The sequence below is a fragment of the Callorhinus ursinus genome, unplaced genomic scaffold (assembly GCF_003265705.2).
Source record: "Callorhinus ursinus isolate GAN/ISIS: 27379988/994484 unplaced genomic scaffold, GSC_fseal_2.0 scaffold16, whole genome shotgun sequence".
NCBI classification, from domain to species: Eukaryota; Metazoa; Chordata; class Mammalia; order Carnivora; family Otariidae; genus Callorhinus; species Callorhinus ursinus.
Window position 1 is genome coordinate 26,652,319 of NW_027397078.1, and position 15,616 is coordinate 26,667,934.

The window sequence follows — 15,616 nt, forward strand, 5'->3', positions numbered from 1 at the left end:
GCACCACACAAATACCATCTCATTTGCTTTTCACAACACCTCCAAGAGGCAATTGTTATTATCTCCATTTTATATTAAAAAATCAAGGTGGGGCTACTGGGTGGCTCAGTCAGTTAAGTGTCCGACTCTTGATTTCAGCTCAGATCATGATCTCAGGGTTGTGAGACTGAGCCCTGCATCAGGCTCATGCTCAGTGGGGACTTTACTTCTCTCCCTCTCCTTCTGCCCCCCTCCTCCCTCTCTCGAATAAATAAATCTTAAAAAAATAAAAATAATAAAAATAACTAAATAAACCAAGGTTATGATGAAATTAATTGCCCACAAGTGTCAGTAACTGACTGAGCCAAAATTAAATCACAGATTATTATATTACATGACTGATGTTTTTATCTCAGTGTAGCTCTAGCCCCCTTACAAATATCTGTAAGAAGTTAAAACCAATCAGGTGTCATCTTACCTAACATGGAAAAAAAAAAACTCTGTTCCTTTCAGAATATTTAATGTATTATCAGAATCTTCCAGGATTATTTTGACACTTACTTCTCTTGTATGTTGACAAAAGTAACCATATAATGTACAATATTCAATTTTTATTGGATGTATACATTTAGAATATTCAAATAATTTGATTATTTTAAGGATGATTTTTCTAAAATAGGATTTCTTAATATTTATGTTAATAAATCAAAACTTTTAGAAGGGAATGGACTTTTTAACTGATTGTTACAACTGTATATCCCAAATGATGCTGTGAACACTCTAAGACAAGTTTCTGAAGTAACTAAATGTAATGTCACCAGCTGAGTTATAAGCGTCTTTAATTTTTAATTTGGCACTATATAACATACCAAATTTAATAAAGGAGGAAAATACCACTTCCAGTTAGTTGAGAACTAGGGGAGTTTTTCCTACTTACACTTAAATTATTTTTAAAAAGAGAAGAAAAAGAAGGAAAGAAACTAAGAAAGGAAAAAAATTTAAACGGAAGTAATACAAGTTTCCCTTCCTACCAAGTTAATGTCCTTACCAGTGCACACAGAAGGTCAACTGCTTCCAAGATCAATTCCTGATGGCCAATGCGGCTGACCCCCAGATCTTCTAGCTCCTGATGCGTAATGCGCAGCAGCTGGTCTCCACTGATCTTCTCCCTCTCAAAATTCTTAATATACTGCTGCAAACAGTCATCAAGACCTGCAGAAGAAAAATATGGAAGACCAGAATGAAAAAAGAGTTGAACGAAACAAACAGAAAAATAAAATAAAATAAGCATTAACTCCTTCCAGGTCACAAGTTAAGTCTGTTTCAACTCTGGACTAGTTCAATCATCCACTTTTTTTCCAACCAATATATGGACTGCAGGAGGAAAAAAAGACACTTCATTATTTCCTTAGTTGTTAGGTTCCTATTTGAATTTTCCTCAGCAATTGTTGGAAATCTTTACCTCACTTCTCAAGCAGTTCTCTTTGCTGCTTATTTCATAAAGTGTGTTAACAAGAGGTTCTCCCCACTTCTAAACTTACCTACACTTCACTCCTCCTTTCTTCTTTAACCCCACTGCAGAGGGAGAGTTATCCTTCCTTCCTGTACAAGACTAATCAATCTTCCTGTGCTCTGGAATCCCATCTTCTGCCACCTTAACACTACTTCAGCAATTAAAAAAATTAAACACTCTCTTTATTTCAACCATTTCCTAGCCACTGACTCCAGTATTCGAACCTCTGCCAGTTTAATAAACAAAACAAAAACCTTTCCTTGATTTCTTTGATCCTGTATTCCCCCACTAGTTTGTTATTCCCTTCAGAGCCAAGCTCCTTACCTTTTTACCCCACCTGTAATGTACTCCCTAATCCACTAACATTTAGATTTCACCCAAATTCAAAAGTGGAATCCAGAGTGGATACATTTTTCAAGATTACTCAGGGCACTTCCATAAGTGAATAGCCAGGCTATAGTTTGGGTCAGCTTCAACTGCCTATGAAATAACCTGATAAAAATGATGAACCAATGGTGAACTGGACTAACAAGATTAGTTCGCTCCAGATTTTTAAGTGAGGAGCACCAAGAAAATGAGGCAATTAGCAAAAACTAAAAGGTCTTAATCTTAAATCAGGCCTTAAATATCTCTAGTTTAGACTAAAGCAGTATTATGGGTTTCCTGCTGCGAGTCACTATCCCCTCCAATTCATCTCTCCCAACGTAAAAATTCTGATGTCATTCTTTATTTCAAAACTTCTCAGTTTCTTCATATTTATGATAGAATAAAATCTGAACTACTTTACACAGTGTTCAAGGTCCTTCCTGATCTGGACCCTGCCTTCCTATAAAAACTTATTCCAGACACACTCCACGCTTCCCAATCTCCCACTTTACACTACAGACCTCCATTACAACAATGCCCACATTGTATTATATTTTGTTCCCATCTCTGTATGCCCAACAAATAGCTTAGAAATTCCTTGAAGTTGAGGACTGTGTCTTCTTAATGAAAACCCAGGGCTTAGCACAGTGACTAACACAGAATAGGACTCAATAAGGGTAAAATGAACAAATCAGACATGTTTTTTTATGCTATATCACCTGGTCAGAGAAAATCAGGAACATTTTAAATAAGAGCTAAATCTAAAAATAAGAGTGGAGGGAAAAAACATTTGGTACATGGCATTTTGAGGCACTCATGTCTTAATACATTGCAGAATAATAGGAGACAGAATGCTATTATTTTGAGTTGATTTTTCTTATGATTCTTCTATGTAAAGGAATGATAAAGGATCTCTTACAGCACCAATTCCACCAGCATCATTAGTGTTATAGACCAAGTCACATAATCTGTGGCAGAAATAAGGGAAAGATCTCATTAATTGGTGCCTAATTTAACTATCAAGGTGTATTACCCCATAATATAGGCAATATCTTGGCTCCTATATTTAAAATGTAAAATATATGGCAAATATACAGCTAGGATATTATAAAATTATAATAATGTCACTTTGTATCAATATACATATTTATGAACTATAAGGTACTTTTATATACATTTTTTCTTACCTGAATTATAAATAATAAATGACCTTATAATATTTTAGAGTTGTCGTTTTGACTGAAAGGTCAAAATCAATATCTCAAATCTGTATATGGAAAAAATATGGTCCAAAAAGCCATCTACAAAAATCACAAAAATGAATACATTATATTATTGGGCTAAAGGCCTGAACTTCATGATTCTAGGAACTACACAGCATACATGTAACAATTAAAACCTTCTCACTCACTAATACACTATTTTATTTAAAGTAGAGCTGTCCCATTTTCAAGAATGAGAAATTCTTTGGTGATTATGACTAGTCTTCAACAAGGTAACATTTATTCAATAGATAAAATGGGAACAAATATATACCAGATTTTAAAAGTGTTATTATCTACCTCTTTTTTAAAGCTTTCATGTGGCATAATTATTTCTTTACTTTCCACCAAATTTTACCCTAAGTTGACCTATGTTCTAAATAATTATAAGTAAATTTTATAACCTCCACTTATAAATTGCTATTATTCTTAAGAAAACATAGAGAAAATAAATTTTGATCCATACTCTAAAAACCACACAAGTGTACCATGAAGAAAATTGTGCACTTTTGTCAAATGAAACATTAAACTATATACATTTTTTTTGTCTAAAACCATGCCTTAAAACAATTAAAATGAAGGCTTGAAATCATTACTATGACATGTGCCTCTGACTCTTTCAGTGAATTATACTGCTTTCTACCATCTGCAGGGAAGAGGAATGAACATAATCATGGATCTAGAAAGATGTTCCAAAAATAATGAAACATTTACAAAATGATGACATTTGAGAGATGTCCTAAGGATGCACAAATTTCCAGCAAATCAACAATATTACAAAAGGAGTAAAATAAATTAATCCACTATATGTGGAAGTAGATATGAAAGGTGCAAATTACTATATTTAATGTTCAAAATCTTATTTATTTATTTGAGAGAGAGAGAGATTGAGAGAGCATGCATGAGCGGGGAGGAGCAGAGGGGGAGGGAGAAAGAATCTGAAGCAGACTCTGCACTGAGTGCAGAGCCCAAGTTCAGAGCTGGATCCCAGGACTGGGAGAACATGACCTGAGCCGAAACCAAGAGTTGGACACTTAACCAACTGAGCCACCCAGGCATCCTAATGTTCAAAATCTTAAAAACCCACTTAAAATGGTATTAAGAAGATGACTCTATCCCTACTCCAGGAAATTTTACTTTATACACCATTTTATACATACTACATGTACTCTTATCTATAAACAGAACACTGATATTTAAAGCAAAAAATAAAAATGTAAATTCTTGTTAGAGTTCTGTTGCCACTATTTACTGTGAATTACAAAGATCAACAAATGAAGATTTATGAGGACTTTTGTCACTTCTGCAAAATAAGGTCAGGAAATTAAGATGAACACATATTAATCCGATATCCTTTTGCTGGACTCAAATACGTGAATGATAACTCGAGGCAGAAGGTCTTAATTTTAATGTAGTTTTCAGTCCCCTTATTTCACTGACACTGCTTTTTTCCAAGATCATCAATGACCAAAATCACACCAGACTCAATTGCCTCATTTACAATCTCATTCTCCCTAAGCAAATTATTTCTCTATTTCTACCACCATTTTTCTAGCCTCAAAACCATCTTAGATGATCCCCCAATTTAATCTCTTATCTTGTCAGTTAGTGAGGAACATAATTTCTTCATTCAAAATAGCTCTTGCTCTGTCCTTTCATTTCTGATCTCATTGTCACCAACTTACTCATGCTGTACAGCCTGCCCTGATGCCCATCTGCTCCCCCTGGCATCAGTCTGTCCAGTCTATCACAGTCAGATCTCTAAAAACACTCTTTGATTAAGCCATTTCCCAATTCAAAAATGTGAAGGAATCTTCCTGACAAAAGGTTAAAATTCAAAAATCTTTTTTCTTATTTTTAAGACATTTTTTGGGGGGAAGGGGTCTTGGATGTTATTATCAGTTAGCATTTGTGTATTAATTGCAACAACTACTACAGACAATAAAAGCATTTTCTACATTACAAACAGCCAGAAAGCTCATATAACCATGCTTTTCTTCTATGCACAGGATGATATATAATGATAAATGATCTAGCAAAAGACAATTCCTATTTAAGATCTTGTGATACTTCCTAAACCATCTGAAAAGTATGAAATTATATTCAATAGCATTTTGGCACTAAATGACTTTACTGTATTCTAATTATTGGAAAACTGGCTAACCTATATAAATATACAAGCTACTTTACAGATTCCCAGAATATTTAACAAAACAAATTCCTGAACTATTCTAGAAAAATGAGATTTTTGCTCTAGAACCCATGTAGTTAAAAATTTAACAATTTCCATATAGTTCTCGGATGATATAGCCTTATAAATTCTTGCTTTAATTCAGAGATGAGCTGCACATCACTCTTACTTGGTAAGTAAAAATGTATTTACTCTTTGCTGTGCTTTTAATTATATTCCAGTTTATATTTTGTTCAGCCAAAAAAAAAAATAAGGAAAAGTTTTCTTCAAAAACACCTATGCCACTAGACAATTCTAAATTCCAACAATAAAAAAAAGGCAGTATCTGTTTTAACAACTGAGAAACAACATAACAAGAATAACCAACTGTGGGGCATCCCTACCACGAAATACTACTCAGCAATAAAAAGGGAACTACTGATATACACACGTGGATGGATCTCAAAGGTATTATGCTGAGTGAAAATGGCAACTCTGAAAGAAGTTATTGAATGATTCCATTTATACTACATACTGAAAAAGGCAAAACTAAAGCAACAAAAAACGGATTATTAGTTGCCAGGGATTGGGAATGTGAAGAGGCTAAGCAGCAGGAGGGAGTTTTTTGGGGGTGATAAAACTGTTTTTTATCATGACTGTGGTGTGCTGGTGACATAATTCTACACATGTGTTAAAATGTTTACAACTCTAACACCAAAAAACTCAATTTTATTCTGTTAATTAAAATTTTTTTTCTCAGTTACAAATGAATCCCAGGCAACAAACATTTGGAATATACTATTAAACTCAAAATTTCATTGAAAAATTTTCCTTCTGACATTTTCTCATGGTGTTCGATATAAAAGACCCAGACCAGGGAACAATGTTTCCAGCATTCCATTCAGCATCTATTTATTAAGCACCTACTAAGTTTGGGGCAGTGTATACACCAATGCATTTAACTACCTTTGAAAAGACTCCTTTGCTCTGCTCATTGGCAGAGCTGAAAGGCTATAAACAGAATTCTCCCTATGAAGCTGTATAGGATATGGAGTGTGTAGACTGATGCATTAGAAAACCAATCACTGCCTGTAGTCTCTGGAAGACTTCTGAGAAGCCCAAACCTCACTACGCTGATCATCATCATTTCTACTCTTCTCAGACCTACTTTGTTTCTCTAACAATTTAATGTTGTCTTTAAGAGACTAAAAAAATCCTGACTGGTAACAATATGCAATTGTTCCATTTTGCAAAATAATTCAGCTTCCTTACAATCTGTTCCTGGTTCTTCATTTTAAACCAGAGTAGATTTTAAATGCCAGGCAACTTCAAAATGAATTTCTAAAAAATATCTGGTTTAAAACTCCCCTCCCTACAAAATGACCAAAAGAAAACAAAAGTAAAGAAGAAAACTTAATCAGCACTGAAACCAGGAGACAGTGCCAACCACCTAATATAGTCACGATTTAATGTTAAAAAAATAAAAAGGTATTAGAAGAAATCTAGGTTCTGTATCAAACCAGAGCCAGAAACAGTAAAGACAATTATTTGACTACATAAAAATTAAGTTTTTGTTATGACATATCAAATCAGAATATTCACAAGAAAGTCCTTAAAACATATCCAGTGATAACACTACATCAAGGCCAACTGAAGAGGACAAAGTAACCCACGGATATACTATCAAGTTGCTTAAAACTGCTCAGTTTTAAAATAGTGATATCTGGTAATCTGAGACGGCAACCTTAAAATGCACATCACACAAAACAATGTTTGAATGGTTTTATAATTTTTAATTTTTAAGGTTTTGTATCCAGAATGTGGTAAAGCGGCTGGACAATCAGTTCTTCTCAAAGTGATTTTTAGTACAGCTTAGAAGCTCTGGTTTTTTTGTTTGTTTGTTTTAGATTTATTTGAGAGAGAGAGAGACAGAAAGAGAGACAGTGCACAAGGGGAGGTGAGGGAGAGGCCGAGGGAGAAGCAGACTCCCTGCTGAGCGTGGAGCCTGACGTGGGCTCATCCCAGGACTCTGAGATCAAGACCTGAGCCAAACAAAAGCAGACGCTTAACCGACTGAGCCACCCAGGTGGCCCGCTTACAAGCATTTAAATGTTCTTTAAGTAAACATGAAATAAATTCTAAATATTATGCAATTATTCTACACTTTCATCTTTTAATTTTTTAAAAACAAAGTCTAAAATGATTTTAATGACATGTTCAGTAAACAAGGACTGACTGGTTTTTATCATGAAGCTTAAAGCTATTACATACTTAAGAATTCACATACATTTTTCAAAGATAACATTTTCTCCCTCAAATTAACAGTCCATTTCACATACTTTTAAGTAACACTGAAACTATTTCTTTGCAAGTCTTCACAGTCTTTGCTAAGAATATTGTATTAACAGAAAAATGACTTTAATAAGAATCATAGGTAGACCAAGCATAAGGAATTAGTTGCAAACCTACAGATTAGAGATATCTTTCATTTTACAACTTAATAGACCATCATTTTTTATTTTTTGTTATGTTTAAGGAAGCTTAAGTCCATTTAAGCCTTACATCTTTCATTCCAACATTCAAGAACCTCCAAGTTCAGGCCCCAAACTATTTTTCTGACATTCTCTCTTACACATTCATATATCCTACGCTGCAGCCAAATTGAACAACTCAACTATTTCCTTAATGTGATTGTTCATATTACCCAGAATACTTACATATTCTACATATTTAGTTGTTGAAATCCTGTTAGGTCTTGATCATTAAATCTGATGGATCTCTCTTCTCTGTATATCTATGGATTTTATACTTATGGCACTTATTACTCATGCTGTTTTGTTATAATCTTTGTATTAGTGTCTTATTCCCCCAACAGATTAGAGAACCCTGAAGGGCAGCATCACTGACTCCTTCATACAGCACTGAGCACAGAGAGCATCTGATACATAATCAGTCAGTCTTTCATTTAATCAATATTTACAAAGGTGACTGCTATGTGCTAAGCACTGGGAATCAAATGCTGAGCAAAGACTGACATGGCCATTGACTTTATGGCGTTTATATAATACTGAAGATGACCATCAATCATTAATCATTTAATTGATAAAAACAGATGTATAAATACAGGCCATGATAACTGTTATGAAGAAAAAAAATACGCTGTGCTGTGAGAAACAAAAAAGGAGACTTAACCCTATGCTGAGGTGACAAGTCAGGAATGGAAGACTTACTTGAGGAATCGATGACTACATTATGATTCGTAAGCTTAAAAATTGTTAACTAGGCAAAGGGGAGGAGTGGACACTGCAGGCAAAAGAAAGAACATATGCAAAGACTGTGCTACGAAAAGGAACACTGCACATTGGAAAAACGGAAAGAACTTTGTGTGACCGAAATACAGAGAAAAGAATGGAACAGGATAGGGTTAGAGTGATGGGCCTGGGGCAAGATGATGCAGTGTGACCCAAGAGCAATGAGAAGGTATCAACGGATTTGAAACAGGCAGCATTAAAAGTGTTCTGGGTTTTGTGAACATTACTCCAGCTGTAGTATAGTAAATGAATTGGAGGCTGCCAAGACATGCAGGTTGGGTGACATTTGAAATAATGTAATTATCAAATGTTAGTTTGTCCAAGGACAATAGCAGGAAAGGAAGAGAAGGCTAGAAAGAAGATAAAACATGCAGGAGTTGATGCTGGATTAGAGGTGACGGAGGGGTGGCCAGGGGAAGGGAGATGATGCCTATATTTCTGGATTACAGAAATGGATTAATGGTGGCATTATTCAGAGATGATGGAAACACTGCAGAAGTAGTTTAGGGTAGCTGGCTCTCTTCTGGACATACTGAGGTTACAGTTCCTTTGAGACAGGCAGGTAGAAATGTTGAGCAGTCAGTCAAAAATAAAGGTCTGCTCTGGAGAAATATATTTGAAAGTCACTGGCATCTAGGTAGACAACTGAAGCCATGAGTGTTACTGAGACTAAATAGGGAAAATGAGTAGAGCAAAAAGAGGATTTAGAACTGAACTTTAAGAAACCCCAAAATGGAAAGGCTTGTTACAGGCAAACCTACAAAGAAAACTAAGGAAGTACAGCCAGAGAGGAATGAAAAAAAAATGAAGGGTGGTGTCATGGAAGCCAATGGAAGAAAATGTTTCAAGACTGGCAGTAAAGGACTGTGGTAAAAAAAACCCAAAACCAAACCAAAACAAAACAGAAACAAAAAACAACAAAAAAAAGATTACTAGAGTTTAAAGCCCACTATGAATTTGATAATTAGGAGATTATCAGTGACTTTAACCAGAGAGTATTATAATGATAGAAACAGAAGTCATACAGGACATAGAGTTGACAGGTGAGAAAGTAGAGGGTTTGCATGTGGAATACATTTTGGGGAGATTATGTGGTATTGGTAAGGACTGGAGAGTGGATAGGGAGGTGTCATGACAGGTCAAAGGGACTACTGTTATACCAATTTTAGAGATGAAGGAATAAAATCTTTGTGAAATTAAGTAGCTTCCTAAATCTACACAGTAAGTAGATTGACTGGCAGTAAGTGACTGGCAGAGCAAGGATTAAAACTTAGTCCCAGAGGATTCTGAAGTTCAATCTATTTTGACTACATCAGACTATTTCAAGACTGAAAAAATATATCTGAACAATAAAATGTATTTATATGCTTACAAAAAAGTAAATGGAGCTTGACTGATACATATAGTTATTAAAATGAAGAAGGGATAACATAGCACAGTGGCTAATAAAATCATACTCTTCCAGACCTACATGAAAGAAATTATTTGAAACTACCAAGGACTGGGCGGGGGGGGGGGCTGGGTGGCTCAGTCAGTTAAGTGTCCAACTCTTGATTTTGGCTCAGGTCATGATCTCAGGGTTGTGAGATAGAGCCCCGCGTCAGGCTCATGCTGGGCGTGGCACTTGCTTGAGATTCTCTGTGTCCCTCTCCCTCCCCCACTCTAAAAAAAACCTACCAAGGACCAAATTCCACACTAATATACCCTGAGGAATTGAACACAATGTATGGCACCTGGTTGACATCTGATCTGAGGTTGCACTAAAATGAATGAAAGGAGCAATGTCACTGATATCAATGCACTACCTGCTCACTTGAGAACTCTTCCTATGTTCCTCAATGCCATCCTTCAGCCACCCTCCTCCTACAAGCAAACAGTTGCTCTATAACAAATAGTATATGATTTCTTTTCATGAGGATTCCTAATCAAACCAAATAAAATAGAGAAAAGAAGGACAATTCTTTTCTTTTGGGCCTTCTTCTGGGCCTTTTCTCATTTACTCTGTCCTAATTTCTTTTAGAAAATGCTAAGCTGGCAATAATCTTCCATTATTTCCAAATGGAAGAATTGATGCTGATCAACAGTAATACCTTTCACTCATTTTTTGTGCTGTGTGCCAAGCACTGTTTCAAGTACTTCACAAATATGTTTTTATTTAATCCTTAGAACAATCTTAAGAATTACATATTGTTGGGTGGGGGGATGGGTTAGCCTGGTGATGGGTATTAAAGAGGGCACGTACTGAATGGAACACTGGGTGTTATATGCAAACAATGAATCATAGAACACTACATCAAAAACTAAAAATAAATAAATAAATAAATAAATAAATAAATATAAATAAGTGGCAAAAAAATATCCATAACCTTAAAAAAAAGAATTACATATTGTTATCTTGATTTTACAGATAAAAAATTGAGATTTAGAGACCAAACCCAGGATCCCACAGCTTAATAAATAGAAAGGCAAGGTCTAAACCCAGGTCTGTCTGACTCCAAATCCCTGCCCTTAAAGCCTAAGCTAAATTAGAGGAAGGTGGTGAAGGGTGGAAAGGGTTGTTTCCAGTCCTCAAAAGGACTGTTCCCAAACTGATCATCTGTACCACACCAAAAGATGTTACGCCAAAAATATTTTTCATTTTCTATTTAAAACTTTAAATACATTGTTTTAAAGAACATGTATCTAAATTACACTTTGTATCAAAATGGATTTAAATATGTTGTTTACATACCCACCCATGCACAATTCAGAAAGGTAACACAAATTAAAAGTAGATGAGTAAAATAGTTAAAGGAAAATACCATTAGTCATAAAATGGGAGCCAGAAATAATGGTAATGTAAGAAATTCATACCAATGAAGAACATGGCACTTGCTAAAGTGTGGGAAGAGCTAGAACACTGGCTGCAAACTATCTACCTGATAAAGAGGAAAACAGTATGAGGTACATAGTTAAAAACATTCATTAGATAAAAGCAAGCCAGTTTTTCAGAGAAACTCATCCATTCCTGATACTAAAACCAGAAAAAAAGATTTCTTAAGGGAAGAAATCCTTGTGTGATATAATAACACTGCCTTCAATAAACAGTTTGAGTAAATACAACCACAAATTCCCACTGGAGTGCTTTTTACAGCACTTCTGAATTATATTTTTTCCAAAAATTATATTATATTGTACACCAAATAACAACTTGTTATCATAAAAATATTTGTATTTACTGGTTTTAAAGAGGTTACAATTTATCAACAGAGGTTATAATTCTATGGAGAAAATAGCTAACAGTGTTTCTCTTTTGTAATGGTAAGAAATAAATAGGTGAGTTGTGTTTGAATCCTCTTTAGAAAATTGATAGTTTGTCAAAAGGTGCCTAAAATGTTTTGTAGATGCATACTATGTATTTATTCAATATAATGACAATTTAAAATGAAAGAGTCCTAGGGTACCTGGCTGGCTCGTTTGGTGGAGCATGTGACTCTTGATCTCAGGGTCATGACTTCAAGCCCCATGTTGGGCAAGGAGACTACTTATTAAAAAAGAAAAGCCACATATTGCCATACTTCATATCTTGAAAAGCATGTTTACAGATTTTTATTTTATTTTTTAAAAAGATTTTATTTATTTATTTGACAGAGAGACACTGCGAGAGAGGGAACACAAGCAGGGGGAGTGGGAGAGGGAGAAGCAGGCTTCCTGGCGGAGCAGGCAGCCTGATGTGGGGCTCGATCCCAGGACCCTGGGACCATGACCTGAGCTGAAGGCAGACACTTAATGACTGAGCCACCCAGGTGCCCCCAGATTTTGATTTTAAAAAGTATGTCATAGGAAACAAAAGAAAAAAAATAGACAAAATTAACTTTATTAAAGTTAATAACTTTTGTTCAGTAAAGGACACTATAAACAGAGAAAAGGGGAGCCTGGGTGGCTCAGCTGGTTAAGTTCCATGTAAGTCTGCCTTTGGCCCAGGTCATGATCCCAGGGTCCTGGGATGGAGCCCCGCATCAGGCTCCTTGCTCAGCGGGGAGTCTGCTTCTCCCTCTCCTTCTACCACTACCCCTGCTTGTCCTCTCTCTCTCTCTGTCAAATAAATAAATAAAATCTTTAACAAACAAACAAACACAGAAAAAAGGCAACCCACCGAATGGGAGAAAATATTTGCAAATCGTAAATCTGACAGGGGACTAATATTGAGAATACATTAAGAATTCCTGTAATTTCATTTCAACAGCAATGAAAACAAACAACTCAACTAAAAATGACAAAAAATCTTACATAGATATTTCTCCAAAGAAGATATACAAATGACTAATAAGCCCATGAAAAGATGCTCAACATCACTAATCATTAAGGAAATGCAAGTCAAAATCACAATGAGATACCACCTCACACCCATTAGGATGGCTACTATCCAAACAACAACAAACACCCCCCCCCAAAAAAAAGCTCAGAAAATAACAAGCATTGGCAAGGATGTGAATAGACTGGAACTCCTGTACAGTATTAGTGGGAATGTAAAATGGTGCAGCTGCTATGAAAAACAATATATAGTTACTCAAAGCAAAAATTTAAAAACAGAACTACTATATGATCCAGAAATTCCCCTTCTGGATATACATCCAAAAGAATTGAAAGCAAGGTCTTGAAAAGGTATCTGTACACCCATGTTCACAGCAGCATTATTCACAACAGCCGAAAGGAAGTACAAACAGACGAATGGACAAACAACACATAGGGTGTATGTGCGTGTATATAGATATAATGGAATTATTTTTCAGTCTTAAAAAGCTAGAAAATTCTGACACATGCTGTAACACAGATGAACCATGAAGTCATTATGCTAAGTGAAATAAACAAGTCACAAAAAGGCAAATACTGTACAATTCCAATTACATGAGGTACCTGGAATTCATAAAGACATAAAGTAGAATGGTGGTTGCCAGGGGGAATGGGGAGTTAGTGTTTAATGGGTACAGAGTTTCAGCTTTGCAAAATGAAGAGAGTTCTGTGGATAGATGGTGGGGACAGTAGCACAACAATGTGAATGCATTTAAACATCATTGAACTATACACTTAAAAATTACTTATAATAAATTCAATGTTATGTGTACTTTACAGTTAAAATTTCAATGTTTATTTTACCACAATGAGAAAAATACGAGTTAACAGATTAATCTTAAATAGCCTAAATTTGCTACTTTCAAATTTTACTTAGATTTAGGCATTTGGGGAGGTATTATGGGTATATGAACACCATAGGCGTAAATTACTATTTTATATATGATTATACATGCTATGCCCAGGTATAATCAAATTTCTTTAACAGAAACACAATTTCCCTTTTTTATAGACGATGAAGAAACCATGGAAAATAATTTGCCTAAGGATGCCTGGCTGGCTCAGTTTGTAGAGCATGCAACTCTTGATCTTGGGGTGGAGTTCAAGCCCCACATTGGCCATAGAGACTATTTAAAAAAATTATAATTTGCCTAATCACAATGGGACTTATTAATACAGCTGCCATCTTTTTTGCTGTTTTCATTTAATATCTAAACAACATTGCTGAATGTTAAGGCATGCCAAAAATTTTTTCAGCAATGTGTGAATTTTAAATTTTATAAAAAATCATATATTGGACACACCAAGAGGGGAAAAAAAGAATTTTGTATCCAAATGCCATCCAGATAAATTTTGAAGGAATAGTAGCACAAAGAATTAATCAGTCATCTTTGTCTGAATGCTGGGACAGAGTCCCTTCCTGCAGGGAGGATATGCCCATGGGAAGAAGGGGGCTGTCTCGTAGGGGGTGGTAGGAGGTAGAGTTGGTGGTGGAGACAACCCTGGAGTTGTGCCATTGTAAAGGGGAAAACTTCCAACTTTTCTTCTGGAGACACATCCAATCTTGGTTTATTTCAGCCCCTGTCTTTCCTTAGTACTCATGATTTCTTCAGATTTAAATCAGCTTCCTAAATCAGTAAACTGTCCATTCCTTATACTTCCACCACAGCACAGACCTCTACATGACTTTCAAATCTTACCAGCTAGCTTACTGAGCTATGGAATCCCTCCCCTCTTCCTGTCCCCTATATCAGGATCTCTACCCCAGTGCTTTTCCAATTCCTGATATCAGCTTCCATTTATTCAACAAATATTTATCAAATGCCTAGTTATGAAGTAAGCATTAATTCAGGGAGTATGAATAAAACAGTGAGCAGAAACAGACATGGTCTCTTCCTTCACTGAGCTACTTGCTGACTGGGAAAAAAGTACAACGAGTAAAGATTCACACAAGTAACCACAGCAAGTAAATTGAAGGGACAGAAAGTGCTCCAAAAGCCTATAATTGGAGGATTTGATCAAATGGGACAGATCAAGAGCAAGTTTTCTGGGAGAAGTGTGGCAAGAATTGAGATATGGAGAGGTGGGAGTTATAAGGCAAAGAGTGAGGGAAGAGCATTAGACTCTGAAAACAGCAAAGACACAGGGGTAGGAGACAGGATGGAGTGTGGGGCATTGAAAGAAAGCCACCATGACTGAAGGTTGTGTTCAGACTTGTGTTCTAAAAAGCTCTCTGGCTTCAGTGTGTAGAACAGTGACTTGAAGCCACTTTGTCTTTTGCCAAAGAAAGGATCATTCTTGGCAAGAACTCATTTTCCTGGTCAGCACCTTCACTTTGTCTGCCATTTCAGCTATGTGAGCTGAAGCATGCAGCTTTCCCAAACATGACCTTTCTTTGACCATGTTATTCCTCTGTGCTCATCTATACCACTCTTACTCTCCTGGTAAAAGAAGGTAAGGAAAAGACTTACAAGTAGAACCTATGTTGTTTAAAACTAAATCCATGGTCTCCTGAATAACAAATAAAAATCAGTAAGACTGATGAACCACAGACCTGTACCCCTGAAACAAATAATACATTATATGTTAATTAAAAAAATCTTTAAAAAAATCAATAGGAAAATGTGATAAGGTAGAAACATCTTTTAAAATGGTGATTTTAGAAAACAGTATGGTAATAGAT

General features: G+C 35.6%; 1 protein-coding gene across 5 annotated transcripts in view; it reads right to left on the reverse strand.

Annotated features, from left to right (window-relative positions):
* Window positions 1–15,616, reverse strand: part of CNKSR2 (connector enhancer of kinase suppressor of Ras 2) — a 278,839-nt gene that overhangs the window by 219,686 nt on the left and 43,537 nt on the right. For all 5 annotated transcript variants that reach the window (XM_025857698.2, XM_025857697.2, XM_025857700.2 and 2 more), the window contains exon 2: window positions 1,028–1,191. In XM_025857698.2, coding sequence (XP_025713483.1) covers window positions 1,028–1,191 — 164 coding nt within the window. The remainder of the gene's footprint in view (window positions 1–1,027; window positions 1,192–15,616) is intronic.